The following is a 16392-nucleotide window of genomic DNA, read 5'->3' as shown; positions in this document are numbered from 1 at the left end:
GCTCGATCAGATCTTACCTTGTTATCATTTTACGCACAATTAAAGAGAACAGCAAACTTAATAAATGCCTCCAGTATATTAAAAACGTTGTTAAAAACATTTCTTTCTCATTTAAAACCAAAGTTTAAGAACATTTGTTGTTACAGGGTGTGTGTGCCAACCTGTTACGGACCTCAGGAGAGCTAAGCTAACGGTCACATTCGTTAGCATGCATATAAGCGAATCAGCATTATCAATACAAATCATGCTTTCAAATCCCACTGCCCCTTCCATGCCATTGCTGCGGTATAATGGGAAGCCCACCTGGGAGCGTAACTGATTCTTTGATATTCTGCCCTCTGTCTCGCTGCCAGAACAACCTCTGCATCATATTGGCACCGCGGGGCTTTCCCATCCATCCGAGGAGCATCGGAGGAGTGTGTGGCTCGCTCCCACCTTTAATGATACTTAGAGCACATTAGGGGCCGCGGTTCCAAGGGAGGAGAATCACTCAAGCAGAGTGCGAGTGTCTTAGCGATGAGCCGGAGAGCTCAGGGGGGGGTCACAGTTCACCTTGTATGTTAATTGAAATGCCTTCTTAGGAGTGCTCCCATGGGTGACGGTGCTGTTGAACTTCATTTGATAAACAGGATGATTCTGACAACTGCTGTATCTTTTCTGAAGTGGATCACCATTATATTCCACAGGGAGAATACTGGCACATGCTAATTATCCATAGGCATGTCATATTTAATTGTTGTCACCTTCAAGTGCTAATCTCTATCTACTACTATACCTAAATGCATATATTCACACATCAGATTTTAAGCATATCTTTGATTTATTAGAAATCATTTAGGTAGGTCTTCGCTAGGTCACACCAGGGAGATGACATCCATCTTAATCTTTTGGTGTTGCCTCTGTTTTTCGCAAATATGTTCACGACCAGGTCAAGAATTTGGTAAATATGAAGACCCGAAAAGCTGTTGGAAGAATATATATTGGCACATGTGACTGCACTTGTATTCCCCTATTTGTTACCTTTCTGTTTGCCTTTAAATTAAAACCTTCAGTTTGTGAGACACCAGATCCAGTTCTCCTGCATCATCATTAGTTTCAGTCAATTGCTCTGAATATACAGTATCTATTTAATATGCCGGCCCCCTTTTACTTATAACAGTATTGGTGCTGTCAATCAATTTCAAAAGTCTAATCAAGTTAATCACAATAATAATCTGTGATTGATCCTGATTGATCTCAAGATTCAATACTAGTTTTGACTTCTTTTTTTGGGGGGGGGAATAAACAAGTATAGTCTTTGTTGCATATTTATTATAACCTGCTTTCGGAATGTATGCCACAAAGTCAGACAATCTTCCGACCAAGCCACTGTCACGAACAGTGATACTTCTCTGTATAATGTGTCAGTCCCTTATAGGGCATTCTTTCTGCTGCTATCACACTGTAACCACTATCTGTTCCTCAAGGGAGCTTTTTGTCCTCCATCTCACACTCCCGAGGAACTTCAAGAAACTGCCGCATGGTTCAGAAAAATGCATTATAATCTGTTTTCACAACTAAAGCGAACGGTTGCCGGTGTGCCGTTACAACGAGGTAGTGATGGTTCTAACTGATGTAAAGACGGCTCCAGTCAGTTCAACACATGTCTTTTTGGTCAATTCCACCATTTTCACGGCCATGCAATAAAATGGTAAACATCCGTGGTGGTATTATGGGAACAACTTCGGGTCAACTTGGCAATGTGATTAGTTTGTGTTGATTTCGTAACGCTTGATCGTTTTCAGATCATCTCACGCGTTATCCTTTTAACGTTGACGGAATTTAATAGTACATAGGCCTACATAAAAAAGGGGTCTGAAATCACTGAAGTGTGGGATCCATCTTGAAATATGCCAAAAGAATCCTGACTACTCCTTTATTTGACTTACAGGTGTCTCGCTAAATAGCCTCATGTGAGTGTAAAGGGGACGGAAGAGGACTCGGTGTGTTTCCCACTTCAAAATAAATGTACGTCACATTGATCATTACCTGGAAATGAGTGGAGGAGTAGATAACAAGCTAATTGTGCTGGCAGTCTATGGTTTGATTGATTGTGGCTAATTAGACAGAAGTCTGACTGTGTGCGGTCATTTGTCATTCCCTGACGTCCATGAATCAGCCGCTCATGTTAGCTGCCGACCTGGTAATATGTTTGAGTCATTGCAGTTCATTACTAATTGTCTTTTCAATTTGTCCTGTTTCATTGCCTCTGTCTTTGTATGTTCCCTTACCCTGACTCACTATATTTATAGCTTGATTTCACCCTGGGTACTTGGACTCAGCACACTTGCTCTTTTAAGCAATGCACAGCAGCTCAAGGCATTCAAATCTAACCTTTTGTCCAGGCAGCAGTGGTTTTGAAACTAGGTGAGATTGTGAAATCCAAGAAAGAAAATCCCTGACGGAGAGATGGCTCCCTGCCAACGTGGCTGATAGAAGTGAAAGAGTAACCGCCAGCCTCTCCCCAGCAGTTGGCAGGTGTTAATGTGCAGCCTCGGTTCCTCCACAGCTCCACCTCTTCGTAATGACTTTCCCTCGCGGTATCGAGCACCAGCTTATTATTCTGCGCGTCTGTACGTCAACGCAACTGGGAATCATCTGTGGAGGCATCTCGACCATTTCTGCTGTCTTAAGCAGAATGCAAAATGAAGCTTGGTGCGATGGATTATTGCTGAAGCTACAGCATAATGTGTTTCATCGTGATCCTTCCACTAGTGCTGCATTTTACATGAAAGGCAGAATAGAAGGGGTTTCTGTCTATCTATAGCGAGTCGTCGAGGTCTTTCCTCATCAGTTTAGAAGTAGCATCATTGAGGGGTTATATATTTGTGCATGATCTCTCAGTTGTGTCTGTTCTTCCATGGCTGCATGCCCGCTCACTGTCCTGGCCTCTTTATTTCTGCTCTGTAAACAAACACATGGGCCGCTGTCTGACAGACAGTCTGACCGACCATTAGCTGTAATCGCCGGAGGATCCTTCATCCCAAGTGCATCAGGTCTGTTTCTGTTTCCGTGCCAAAGGCAGATTGGGGGGCAATAGGCTGTAGGCTGTAAGACCTGACCCAAATCTGTCTTTACATAAGGCTCTGCATGATGGAGATGTCGCTCCTCGAGCAAATAATTAGAATATTCAAATATAATAACGCAGTCAGTCACACTGACACTGGTGAGCAGCTCGGCCGAGGTTTGATTAAAGGCAGAGGAAGCAGAGCAGAGACATGATAGGGGGGGGCTGGGGGTAACAGTATTAGATTTTGTATATGATATAGAAGGAAGGCCATTTAATGTAACTATGACAAGCCTTTCTGCGAAATTGGGTCAGCATGAATGAAGATTATAAAAAGGGTATAATTGGGACAAAATATGGATGCACGTCTGAATGATGGAGCAAGAGCTGAAGACACAGGTGTACCTGTCATATTAAAGGAAATATCAGCCAAAAATATCCTTCATTTGTAACAGCTGGAGCATATGCATTTGAAATGAATGAATAAACGCCCAGGGCTCTGGACTATGTGGCACTGTTACACACAACTATCACACCTGCGTACAATAAAGCATGCATCCAATACGACCTGCTGGTGACATCAAACAAAAGTCATGCTGAGGTACTTACGTGCCATATTGCAAAGAAGATCAGGGACACACAGAGGACCAGAGACAGCATGTAGCAGAAGGCAGCAAAAGTGAACATAATTGAAAGGGGACACGGTGGCTAATTTCCCAAAGAAGCACGATCCCAATGACAAACATCTAAAATAAAAAAAATAAGGGGGAGGGGTGGGGAGGAGGAGGAGGAAAGTTCTCACAGTGCCATTTGGAGCCGATGCGGTACAGGCACCATGATTTCGACCCTCAGAAAACAAATTGTTGCAGGAAAACCTCCCCGCAGGAAGAGCCGTGCGTCCAGCCAGCAGCAGCGGGGATGGGGAGTCAAAGCGGGGCTCAAATCACTGACATGGTCCGCGAGCAGTGTCCACGCGCTGGTCATGGAATCATGGGAAGGCAGAGTGAGGTTAGGAGTGTGTGCTGAGAAGCATCCGTGAGAGCTGGAACTGAAGGTAATCCATTCAGCGGCGGCGGGAGGAGCTCTGATGTGTCTCCCTGCACGAGCTCTTCAAAAATTCGGCTTCCTCACACACCTATCAGCGGCCGCGTGCACAGCAATGCGCGTGAACAGGTGGATTTAAAAATGGGGGAAGCTGGTGTGTTCAAATGTCGAGCTCCAATTCCAAAAGGGATTGACATCAAGGTCTTCCCTGTGGTTTGGATCATTTTAATATTACCAAATTATTCTGGAACTTGCTGGCGCATGATTCAAAAAGACAGTTTACTATTTGTATTTGTATTTGCGTGACTGCTGAGTCTGCAACAAAAAATAAAACCACGCAATTTGCTATGCTCATCTGTGATAAATAATTAGATTCACCACTTAATTCAATATATTCAACCTCAGTGGGTAAGGAGACGTTCAGGAAGTTCTAAAATTGTTCCTAAAATGACACCAAACCACTATTATTTTACGCAGGTAAATCTAGGTAATACAACTACAGTATCATTGATGACTTCAGAGAGACGGAACCCTCTGCTTAGATTGAGGCTTACCCTTCACTTAAACTGGGACACTGGCGCCACAGTCTGTCGCTTTTCTAAATTGCACTTGTGTCAGAGGAATAATTACAATTTCACAGAGGCCTAATGCTGTGTCTAGACATCTGGGAAACATACTGTATATGCCTGAATAAATATTAAGGGATGTTATTATATCCCTGTCGACAGATGTATATTGGGTATAGAGAGTTACAGTTAGCCAATTTGTCATGACATTTACATTGATATATATATAGGCCTATTCATCATATTTACAAGTTCTTGGAATGATGGCATTATGTTTTTGTAATGGCAATACATTGAATTGAATGTGGCACTATAACAAACCATCCATCCATAATTGATATCGCATATCATTGGTGGAACACAGTGACAGTATGTAGGCTATGGGACCTTGCTTTAATGTAGCTCTTATTAGTAAAATGTAGGGGGTAGCCTAATCTACCTGTTTTGTATTTTTTGCAAAGGTCTATATAATAATGTTGTGACTTGTGAGCACACCGTTTTTAATAGTTTTAGGAGAGCTGAATGCGACTTTTATTTTGAATTTTTTGTTCAAACGGGATTTCAGATTTATCTGCTCTGCCTGAACTTGACATGGGCACCGTGTCGCCTAGCAACAGCTCAAGGCAGCCACAGTACAATCGTTATTTTTGACTAAACGGCAGCCTTCTTTCATCACATGTGATTGGCTGACAGAACAAGAGGGACACAATCTGCTGAGTAATGAGTAAGTAACTTCCGGTGAGATAAAACAAAATTGATGTCACACATTGCACATTGGAGATTGGAAACCTGACATCACATGTTTTTTTTCCCACAATTTTTTTTATATTTATTTCTGTGTGTACATGTAGGCTACATGTTATTGAATAAAGGAGAACAAAAAGAGTGACTTTGCCACTCTATAGAGTGGCGAAGTCACGCCCATCTACTTCCGGTCCAAGGGACCTTATTTCGGAAAAATGATATTTAAGTCAATGGAGAGAGAAAATATCTTTTGATCCCGTTTAAATTGTGCCACGAATTACACAAACATGATGTTTGTCAATCTTAAAAAATCATTTCCATGTCAAAAAAGTCACAGTCGTAAAACTGTTGAAATATAAGACTATGAAAAATACTCAACTAGAAAGACTACAACTCCCAGAGTCATGTCATAACTGATGTCTCAATTGTTTTCCTCGGCTAAATATAAGAGATAGCTAAGATAAGATAACTTGAACATGATGCCTGTGTGCTTAGTACCAGGTTGTTATCATACCAGCAATGGGTCTTGCTCGTTCTTTAGCTTCCCGTCTGATGAAAGGACTAGAAGTGGCTGAATCAAGTTAGCTACCTAGCTAGTAGCAAGCACGTTAGTTAGCATTACAGTCTTAGCCTTGTCATTTTTATTAGCCTTAACATGAAGTAACATCAAGTAACCCAAAATGTTAAACAGTAAAAGTAGTAGTCATATTTCATGAACCCTTTGAAGAGTACTGTCACACCGGTGCGATCCTTCTATAATACACCATTAAATAAATGCTAACGCTAATGCTACATTAGCACCGGCGATCTGTTCTACTTCATGCTATCTGCACAAATGGTTGACATTAAACATTACAAAGATCAGGCAGTTCAGAGAGAATCAAAGGAAGGCAGGCAGGCAGCTTTGCATGACATTCTTCTGGACGTGTTTCATTGTGGTGATAGTGAGGGTAGTCAATCCCTTGTTTAGCAAGACAGTAGTGACGGCCATCTTGGTGACGTGTGTTGTTGTGAGAGTCTGCGAGACCAGAGATGTAGTTCATTAAGCGTTTCACACAAACAAATGTGTTACTTCACAGTTTTACGACACATATTTATTTGTTTGACTTGCAAAATTATCTTTTAAATGGACAAACATCATATGTGTAATTTGTGGCACAATTCAAACGGGATCGAAAGATAATCTTTCTCTCTCCATTGACTTCAATACATAATTTTCCCGAAATAAGGTCCCATGGAGCTCCCCCGGAAGGGGAGGGACTTCGCCACTCTATGGTGATTATTTTTTTTGCCGCACACATTGAATAAAAAAATACTCTGAGCATACGCAGTGTAGTTTTTACAGCACCTATTTACTTAGACAGTGGCCGTTTCTCAATGTCGAGTACACATGCTGCAGAGCCACTATTTCAAGTATACTACGTCATCTAGAGGCGCCGAAGGACTGTTTCAATGCATGCTAAATGCCCAGCATTCTGCGCCACTTTATGACGTAGTATACTTGAAATAGTGGCTCTGCAGAAACGGCCCGTGAGAGAGAGAGGCTAGATCGGGGCTTGACCCACGTCGCTGAAAACGGCTCAATAGCCACACTGTAGACACTAATTAGAAGAACACAGACTAAAACAGCAATGTACAGACGAATCAGATGATAAACATGATCTTAAAATATATTTTAAGATGTATTTGTTTTGCATTTATTTGAATTTCTTTGGAATTCTTATTTGAATTACTTTCTGCTGACACTAGGTATCGTATGTTCTGTTCTTATAGACTCAAACTCAGTCACATATAAAGTGATCTCAGAATCAGAATCCCTTTATTAGTCCCACAGAGGGGAAATGTACGTTGTTACAGCAGTAACTCCAGTTCTGAAGTCTTTACACTGGCTTCCTGTGTGTCAAATAATAGATTTCAAAATACTGCTGCTGGTTTATAAAGCTTTGAATGGTTTAGGCCCAAAATACATTTCTGACCTCCTGCTAAATGATGAACCATCCAGATCTCTCAGGTCTTCAGGGACTGGTCAGCTTTCTGTCCCCAAGTCAGAACTAAACCTGGAGAAGCAGCGTTCAGTTATTATACTCCACATATCTGGAACAAACTCCCAGAAACCTGCAGGTCCGCTGCAACTCTGACTACTTTTAAATCCAGGCTGAAGACTTATCTTTTTGTTGCTGCTTTTAATTGAACTATTCACATCTTAGACTGCGCTGTAACTTTTATCCATCTATTTTATTCTTTTAATGTTTCTTTTATTGGCTTTTCTTTTTAATTTCTGATTTTAAATGCCTTTTTCTTAATGTCTTTCATTTTTGTAAAGCACTTTGAATTGCCTTGTGTTGAAAGGTGCTATATAAATAAACTTGCATACAGTTTGCCTAAGTTTAAAAAAAAGTTATGATATAATACAAAATATAATACAAAATAAGTTAAGTTACACAATTTACAAGAAAATACACATCCTGTAGGATTTAGTATCACATCTCTTTAAAAATGTCTATGTACATTTGAAATGTTTAAATCTGAAGCTTTAATAGTGTCGTTAAGATGTGGTCCTGTGCGACCCATGAAACACAAAACAAAACGTACAGCTCATCCCACTCAACAATTTAACTGGCCCAGAGGAAACACTTCCACTAAGAAGAAAAAAAGTCCACTCATACTACAAACTTACAGAGCAACAGCTGGAGTCAAGAAGATGAATTGGAGAGACAGACAGGAGGCCTGTGAGGAGGAAAAAGCCAGGTTAAAGAGACACACTGCCCGAGGAGTCTGCCCGGCAACAAGTGATTCAGCAGATGGATTCTGCGGTGTCATTGCTCAGCATTTTCAGTTTTTAATTTTCTTTCTGATACTGCAAGCGGACAGACCATTACATGTATAAGGAAAACAAATTGGGTTGAAGAATATTTTTCCTCGATTTGGAAACAGTCACTTATCGCAATTATTTTTGAATGATATTGCAATTGTGATTTATTTGAGGGATTAATGTGGTTTTTATTATATTGTTTTTATTATTTTTTATCTCTGAGTACTATACTTTTTTCAACAGTTGGTTTCATTTTCTGTGTGTGTTCTGTTTCATTATGTGGAAGCACTTTGTAACCGTCTCAAATATGCTATATAAATAAAGTGTATTTCTATTATCATGATTATTTTTGAAACATTATTCATGTCCATCCATCCATCTATCTTCTTCCGCTTATCCGTGGTCGGGTAGCAGTTCCAGCAGAGAGCCCCAAACGTTCCTTTCCCTGGCCACATCAACCAGCTGGGGGATCCCAAGGTGCTCCCAGGCCAGCGAAGAGATATAATCCCTCCACCTGGTCCTAGGTCTACCCCTTGGTCTCTTCCCAGCTGGACGTGCCTGGAACACCTCCCTAGGGAGGCGCCCAGGTGGCATCCTAACTAGGTGCCCGAACCACCTCAACTGGCTCCTTTCGACGCGAAGGAGGAGCGGTTCAACACCGAGTCCCTCCCTGATGACCGAACTTCTCACCTTATCCCTAAGGGAGACACCAGCCACCCTGCGGAGAAAACCCATCTCGGCCGCTTGTATGACATATTCAGTGTCATTGACAAATATAATGATCATAGTGTGATTTATTTTGTATAGAGGATCTGTACCAAACAAGATGTTTTCATTAGGTCTGTAGAATATTGTTTGTAGGCAGCACTGCAATACATTCAGATATTTTCACTTGGTTTGTCTACATTGCAGCTGCGTTCGGATACTGCACCAGTCCATATTGTGATTTCAATAACATTTCCATTAACTGTGCGGCCCTATAAAAGATGCTTTCTTCTCTAAAGCAACTTTTTAGCAACACATTCAGATACTCCCTGCCAAACATTAGAGATGCAGCACTTTAAATCATATGTGGTTTCCTGTATGCAACCGTCACATGATGACACATGACTGACCCTAAAAGAGAGATCTAAATCAGAGGGGACATTGACGCTGTCTGCCCTTAGTTCACAGAGCATGTCTAAATTCATGCAGTATGTACTGAAACTGTGTTCAACTGAGTAATGACAGAATGTTCATTTTAAAATAACATGTCAGAGTTGTGCCAACAGCAGTTTGTGATGAACGCTCCACAGACATGCTATATGAGTCCCTGTTAGCAGTTTACAGCTCATTTCAGACGGCAGAAATTGGCATAAACAGCTAGCACCTATTTCTGTTTGGAAAGGGGCCAGGGCCATAATGGGCTCATTTCCCATAGGCATTTCCAATGTTGTTGCACAGCAACTAATAATCCTTTGTGTCCAATCAAGAAGCTTTTTCTGCATGGTTTCCGAAGGTTATTTATCCAAGGGAGACTTTACTTTCATTTTTCCTCAAAAGTAGCTTTTATTTATTTGTTTAATTGTTTATTTAGCAGGGACAAAGCACAGTAATGAACACTTAAAACATTCAAATGTGTCAAGCGTAACAGTGCCAGATTTAGCTTTGAGCTCATTTCCATCCCTCACATAAAACATTTAAGAAGTTTACATTTTACAAACATAGCAAACACAAAATACATGATATGCAAAAGGTGCAAAAGAGTAAGAACGGCAAACACAAGTATTTATGACATGGTAATACAGTATAGCAGCAACGACATTAGGTGCAAGAGAAGATACAAGAGATGCATAAAGTGCAAGAGGAGATACCCCTGTGTTAAAGGGCATTTAGCGGTGATTACACGTCTGGTTGTTTCTCAACCATTCTTTGAGTTGACCTTTAAAGCTATTGAGAGTGGGACGATCCCGTGTCTCAGTTGGGAGGCTGTTCCACAACGAGCTGCCTTTAACGGAGAGGACATTTTGTCCAAAAGTGGTCCGTCTGCGGTGGACCTCACAGTCTCCTCTGGTTTCTGACCTAGTGCAGCGTCCAGTGTGTTTTTTGTGGATGAATTCCCCTGAGGGGGGGGGTCCATCCATGTAAACATTTATAAAAAAAGCACATACTCTTAAAAGACTTAAAAGTGTCAAAGCTCAATAAATTGTGTTTTTCAAGGATGGTACAGTGCTGGTATGAATTTTTCTTTCTGTCAAACACCTTGATAGCTCTCTTGTACAGCTGTTCTATGGGTTTCAGGTTTGTGGCAACAGCAAACGACCAGTTTGTAAAACAGTATTCAATGTGGGATAGAATCATATAGTGGAGGTATGACTTTGCAGCATTGACAGTTAAGAAGGGTCTAATTTGTTTGAAATGTTGCAAGTTGAATTTAATGGTATTGGATATCCTTTTGAATATAACAGAATGAACAAGTCACAGCTGTAGTGAGAGTTGATCAAAGGTTAGCATCATGGCAACATATGGTTGTAGGACTTTAACACTAGCTGTTAGGGTTAGGGTAATGTTGTGAATCGAGGGGCCCATGGTGGTGGTGGGGTTATGGTATGGGCAGGCGTATGTTATGGACGACGAACACAGGCCACTCGATTCACAACATTACCCTAACCCTACCCCTCACACCAGATATGACTGGTTTTCGGACCCCCCCAATAAAGCACAACTGCATGTTTCAGAGTGGCCTTTTATTGTGGCCAGCCTAAGGCACACCTGTGCAATAATCATGCTGTCTAACCAGCCTCTTGATATGCCACACCTGCACAGCAAATTCGCCAGTGTGAAAATCCTGGTGTTAGAGCTTTTCGGGGTAAAGTGTTGTGGTTTTGGTGTTACATTTAACATGATTAACACCGACTGTTGTTAACACACTATATAGTACAGGGTTGGATCATGGTGTTAAACATATTTAACGACGGAGAGAGGGAGAGAGGAAAAGAGAGCGCTTCCGCTAATTTCTCCCGTGTTGTTATCCAAAGTTAATCTAAACTTGAATAATGGACATCATTTGAATGTAATAATTAAGTTGATTGTTGTTTGTGGAAGCTCCAGTGAATGAGCCCCATTAACTGAGTTTAAACATCACTTTAAATGGAAGATTTAAGGTGATGTTTAAATCTTCCATTTAGGCCCCGCCTACTCGATCGGATCGGCGATCGGTATCGGCCGATACTGATTTTGGCGATCGGCCCCGAAATTGGCGATCGGAGCATCCCTACTGCTTACTTAACGGGTGTCAGTTTTGTTGTGTTTTGTTTTAAGCTGATAAAACAGGTTCTGCTGACCAAACCAGGAGGAAGTGATGTGCTGAAGGAGTATGAGGAAAAAGGAACAATTAGTCCTGCCACAAGAAAAGTGATGGTGAACATTCTAGTTGCAGACATGGTGCAGAGTGAGGGGTAAGATTCTAATTTGTTATAGCTTTGCATGAAAGTGTCATGTATGTATAGGCTAAGTGTGGATGAAGTTGGTGCAATTGTATTTATACATAAATTGAGTTCATTAAGTTTATATGTTCTTAAACTGAGTCTCTTAGACTTAAATGAATGAAATGTTGAAAATGACTGTTTTTGCTCTACAGGAGAATCCCTCAGCGACTGACCAAAGAGAAGTATGCACTGGGGGTTGTTACCCTGTTTCCCTCGCTCCAAGATCCACATGGGAAGACAGGCTATGTGAGTTATTCTTGATTATGATCAAAGTAGACTGTTTTAGATGGCTTACATCAGGGGTATCAAACTCAAGGCTCGGGGGCCAAATCCGGCCTGTGACTTCATTTTCTGTGGCCCCAGCAAAGCTTGCAAAGAATGATATGTTTATTATATGGTTACATGATGATTTACAGAAGCACGTTGTCCATAAACTACATGTCCCATAATGCATCTCAAATTTGACTTTTTTTTTCAGAGTTTGACTTTTTTTAAATGTTTCTTTTTTTATTTCACCTCCTTTTTTTATTTTGACTTTTTTTCCAGAATTTGGCTTTTCTTTTAAAATTATTTTGTGACATTCTCATTGAAGAGATTTGCAATGATTTGCCCTAAACTTCTACATTCAGACGTAGTTAATTCTGTAGTTATTACCCTATCTGATAATAATCCAATGCAGAGGCAATAATGTAATATATAATACATTTTATATAGTCTTAAAGTTACAACCTGCCCTTTGAGTGCAACCATAATGCTGATGTGGCCCGCAATGAAATTGAGATTGACACCCCTGGCTTACATGGTTCCTTGAATGCTGTGGGATTTCTATAACATGCTACTGCATTTAAGAATTCCTGTAGTTGTATATATATACTGTAGGGTAGTTTAATTCATTTGTGCGGCTGTGGCTCAGGAGGTAGCGCATAGTCCAATGACTGCAGGGTTGGTGGTTCAAATCCCGGCTCCTCCTGTCCACATGTCAAAGTGTCCTTAGGCAAGACACTGAACCCCGAATTGCTCCCAATGAGCATGCCTGCACCTTGCATGGCAGCTGCCGCCATTGGTTATGTGAATGTTTGTCAATGGGTGAATTGTCAATTTTGGTTTTTTCGGTCAGGAGCATTTTTATGACGAGCAGAAAGGCGGTGGGTTTCTAGCGTGGCGACTGCAGTCCGTTCAGAGAGCAACGCGACTTCCTGTGAGGTCCAAGGATTCCCGAATAGAAGAGAATGGAGGCCCCATGCTAAGGAGAGAGATAGGCCACTGTGATGATCATCCAGATGAGCAGAGATTTCAAGAGCTCATATCTGTGATGAATCATACAAACGACAGAGAAGTCATCATGAAGAAGATGAGAGACACACTGGAATATAGACAGCAGCTTGTCCACGATCCTGACAGATCCTCCACTGTCCTTTCAGTATTCCCGCGCCTGCTGGACACTAAAGGATTGGTAATATTTTATTACTCCTACTTTTGCTTATTATGAATGTGATTTTGATAGATGTTTTAAGCAACCTTCAGTAAAATGGAGATGATCTACATCTGTGAAATTGACATTGGTAGTAAATTGAAAACCTGATGGTGGTTCTTGCGTTTGTGCTGTATATGTGTTTTAGATTCTCCAAGACTTCAGTCTCCTCTTTGGGTCAGAAACTCCATCCAAACTACTGGAAAAGTGGCCAACCTCCTTCAAAGCAAAGGTCATCCAACAGGCAGAAATGCTGACTTCCACACCCTTGCTGAAGCGCTTGTTGTTGTCTGCCATGAACCAAAGGGCTGATGAACCATCACTGGAATCACCAGGTATGGTTTTAGGAACTGCATTGTCATATCATGTCTTATTGCCTATTGTAAATGGTCTATGTGAGGCTGGAGGGAGTGTATGACCACACAGTTGGAGAATGCCAGGGTACAGTGGGTTTGAAAAGTATTCAGGCCACTTCACTTTTTCCATACTTTATTGTGTTGTGAGACTTCATGTCTTGTATTTTGCTTGTACATGCACTATGAACCGTTGGACATTATACAGATTGGTAAAAAAAAAAGAAGTTGAAGTTCTCTTTTCTTACAGAGTGGGACAGTGATATGGCATCCATCCTCCTCCTTCTGCACCTCCTGTCACCCCAGCCTGCGGGAAGGAACAAAACCCAGAAGATCAGTGTAGCTCAGGCCATTGACCATCTGGTCGTATTTCACAAGGTATGTGGCAGGTTTCAGAATGTTAGATCTAGCCACCAGAACTACTACAGAGAGCTGTCACTATGATAAAGTAGGACTAGGCTAGTGCAAATATAAACTATTCCTAAAAACACACATGCGCATAGTTAGCCATGTAAAATTAAAATGTTGCTTGCCTTGTCCTTCAGTCCTGTAGGAGTCTGGATGAGCACCTTCAGAGCCATATGGACACGAGCCAGCCATATCTTCTTGCTTCAGGGACCAGCAAGGAGGCTGTCGGCAACTTCTTCATTCTGATCGACAAGAAGCTCATCCCCTGTGAGGCTACCACTTCCTTAGCAGCAATTGATGAACTTTTTAAGCTTCACTTTGTCTTAGGCACTAGCTATGATCCAGCACTCAAAAGCATGTTCACATTTCTGCAAACAACTGTCTATAACATAGACGTTGACACCACCAGTGAGAGCCCCAAGGTCAAGGAACTGAGAACTAAGTTTGTGAGTAATGTATAAGTGTTACATATGCAGATTATTGCTTGATACGCATGGATCCTTAACTCGGCACCTTAAGCTTGTTCATGGCTTGTATCCAGGAAAACATTTTAATTTGATATGCGCTCAGGATGGCTGCTCATTGCAGTTCAAAAGTTTTTTAGGTTTTAAAAAACACTTGAAGAAATACCATGATAAGGATGGGGTCCTTTCAAGCAATAATCCTTCATCACCAGTCCAACAAGCTGTTATTCTCAGGGAAGACATTTTACATGTTGGTGATTCTGACATGGATCAAGATTTGCCGAATCAGCAGGCCAGTGGGTCTGGATCTTCTATCTCTAAAGATCAGTCGAGAGAAATGTGTGCATCTATTATAGCCAAATTACAGGGCAGTGGTGTTGCCAATAGTGTTATATTGTCCGTTGTTGAAAGCATGGAAGAGTATCAGTGGCGGCGCTAGGGGGTGGCTACCTGGGCTCAAGCCCCGGATGCTTTCTGAAAAGCCCCGGATGTTTCACTTAAAACATTTTTTTTTTTTTTTTTTTTTAAATGTCTCGGGAGTAATGTGCAGTACCGGAGTCCACCAGAGAGGCAGCCACTGCGGGACATTAGCCTGCGTACTGCGTAGCCTGCCCTGAAGAAGAAGTGATCCTTCCGAGTGACGAGTTTTAAGCTAATCGCCTCTACAGTTATGGATATTAGAAAGTGATTGTCATCGAAGCAGCCGGCGCCACAAGCTGCAGCAGCAGCAGCTGCAGCTGACGACAACGTCATCACCAGCAGTGAAGACACGGATGATGTTTCAGTGAATCTCATGGTGATATCTGCGCTCTGGCTGACTGAGTAAGAAGTGACAAAGAGTGATGTAACGTTAATGTTATAGCTAGTAAACATGGAGTAACCACACTAAGTCAATACCCTTATATGTTATACAGAACATGACTACAAGTGATCCTCAGATGTGACGTTAACCCTTCAGACCTCAGTCTACTTTTAAGACACTAAAATAACGTATTCCAATTTTTATTTTGTTTTCGCGCGTGGAATTATACCGGCTCTCGTTTCAGTACACATAGCAACAGAACTGACAGGCAACCCTCTGAATCAGACTCCGATTGGCTGTGACTGCATCCACTCAGAAACGTGACTCTTACACTCTTTACGTCACAAACAAAGATGGTGGATGAGAATAGATCTATAAAACGATAAGCAATGCGCCAGAATCAAGGTGAGACTATCCGCATCCTTTAAAACTCTACGCACATTGGTTTCACCGAAATAAGTAAACGACTGTTTGAGTGAGTTAAGGCATTAGCTTGCTTCATTAAAGGTGAATGAGAGTTCTCCAGTGCCCTGTGTCCGCTTTGAGGTGTTGTTAAGGGTTAGTGTGTGCACCAGCTTGATGCTTTCAACTTCAATATTTAAAACAAATCCTCCCAGGTAGGGATGTCCCGATCACCTTTTTTTGCTCCCGATCCGATTCCGATCATTTGATTTTGACAATCTGCCGATACCGATTTTTCCCGATCCGATCTTTATGCAATGCATTAAGAGAAAACAAAGGCAACAGATAACGGCTGGTCATCCAACGCGGTGAATTCAGCTATCTTGGCTGTTATCTTTGTGGCCTTTTCTCTGTTCTGGGGCAGTTTCTCTTTCCTTTTGAAAGCCTCTGAAAGTGTCGGTTGTTTCAGTGCCGTTACCTGAGTGGCCGCTGTGTACTCGTCGTGTTGTTGTTGTTGTTTGTTTCTCAGGTAGCGTATTAGATTGGTCGTGTTGAACGTAGCTCTGTTCTTTCCACCACGCGGAACCTCCGCCTTGCAAACATTGCATCTGGCTGTTACACTGCCTTCGCTTTCAATTTGTAATACTTCCAAACTCCTGACATGTTCTCTGTCCCGACTCCCGAGTCACCAGCTGGACGGAGCCTCTCGTTAGCTTGCTGCTGCTATTAGACACTGCGCCCACTCTGTTGCTCTGAGAGGAATAAGCAGGTCTGAAAACAAGCCCAAAGAAAGCAACACATACATGATGTTGT

The 16392-nt window shown here is 41.7% G+C and overlaps 2 protein-coding genes across 4 annotated transcripts in view; one reads left to right on the top strand and one right to left on the bottom strand.

Annotated features, from left to right (window-relative positions):
- cnih3 (cornichon family AMPA receptor auxiliary protein 3) overlaps positions 1-4162 on the bottom strand; it is a 100702-nt gene extending 96540 nt beyond the window's left edge. For all 3 annotated transcript variants that reach the window (XM_034075497.2, XM_071201938.1, XM_071201939.1), the window contains exon 1: positions 3656-4162. In XM_034075497.2, the coding sequence (XP_033931388.1) occupies positions 3656-3733 (78 nt within the window). In that variant the 5' untranslated portion in view covers positions 3734-4162. The remainder of the gene's footprint in view (positions 1-3655) is intronic.
- Positions 4163-13021: 8859 nt separating this feature from the next.
- Positions 13022-14391, top strand: LOC117440266 (uncharacterized). The gene is made up of 4 exons (XM_034076568.2): positions 13022-13132; positions 13299-13485; positions 13754-13881; positions 14049-14391. The coding sequence occupies exons 1-4, from the start codon at positions 13022-13024 to the stop codon at positions 14370-14372; spliced, it is 750 nt and encodes a 249-aa protein (XP_033932459.1). The 3' UTR covers positions 14373-14391.
- Positions 14392-16392: the final 2001 nt, after the last annotated feature.

The sequence above is a fragment of the Pseudochaenichthys georgianus genome, chromosome 24, assembly GCF_902827115.2.
Source record: "Pseudochaenichthys georgianus chromosome 24, fPseGeo1.2, whole genome shotgun sequence".
In the NCBI taxonomy this organism is placed as follows: Eukaryota; Metazoa; Chordata; class Actinopteri; order Perciformes; family Channichthyidae; genus Pseudochaenichthys; species Pseudochaenichthys georgianus.
This window is presented reverse-complemented; position numbering and strand designations above follow the sequence as displayed.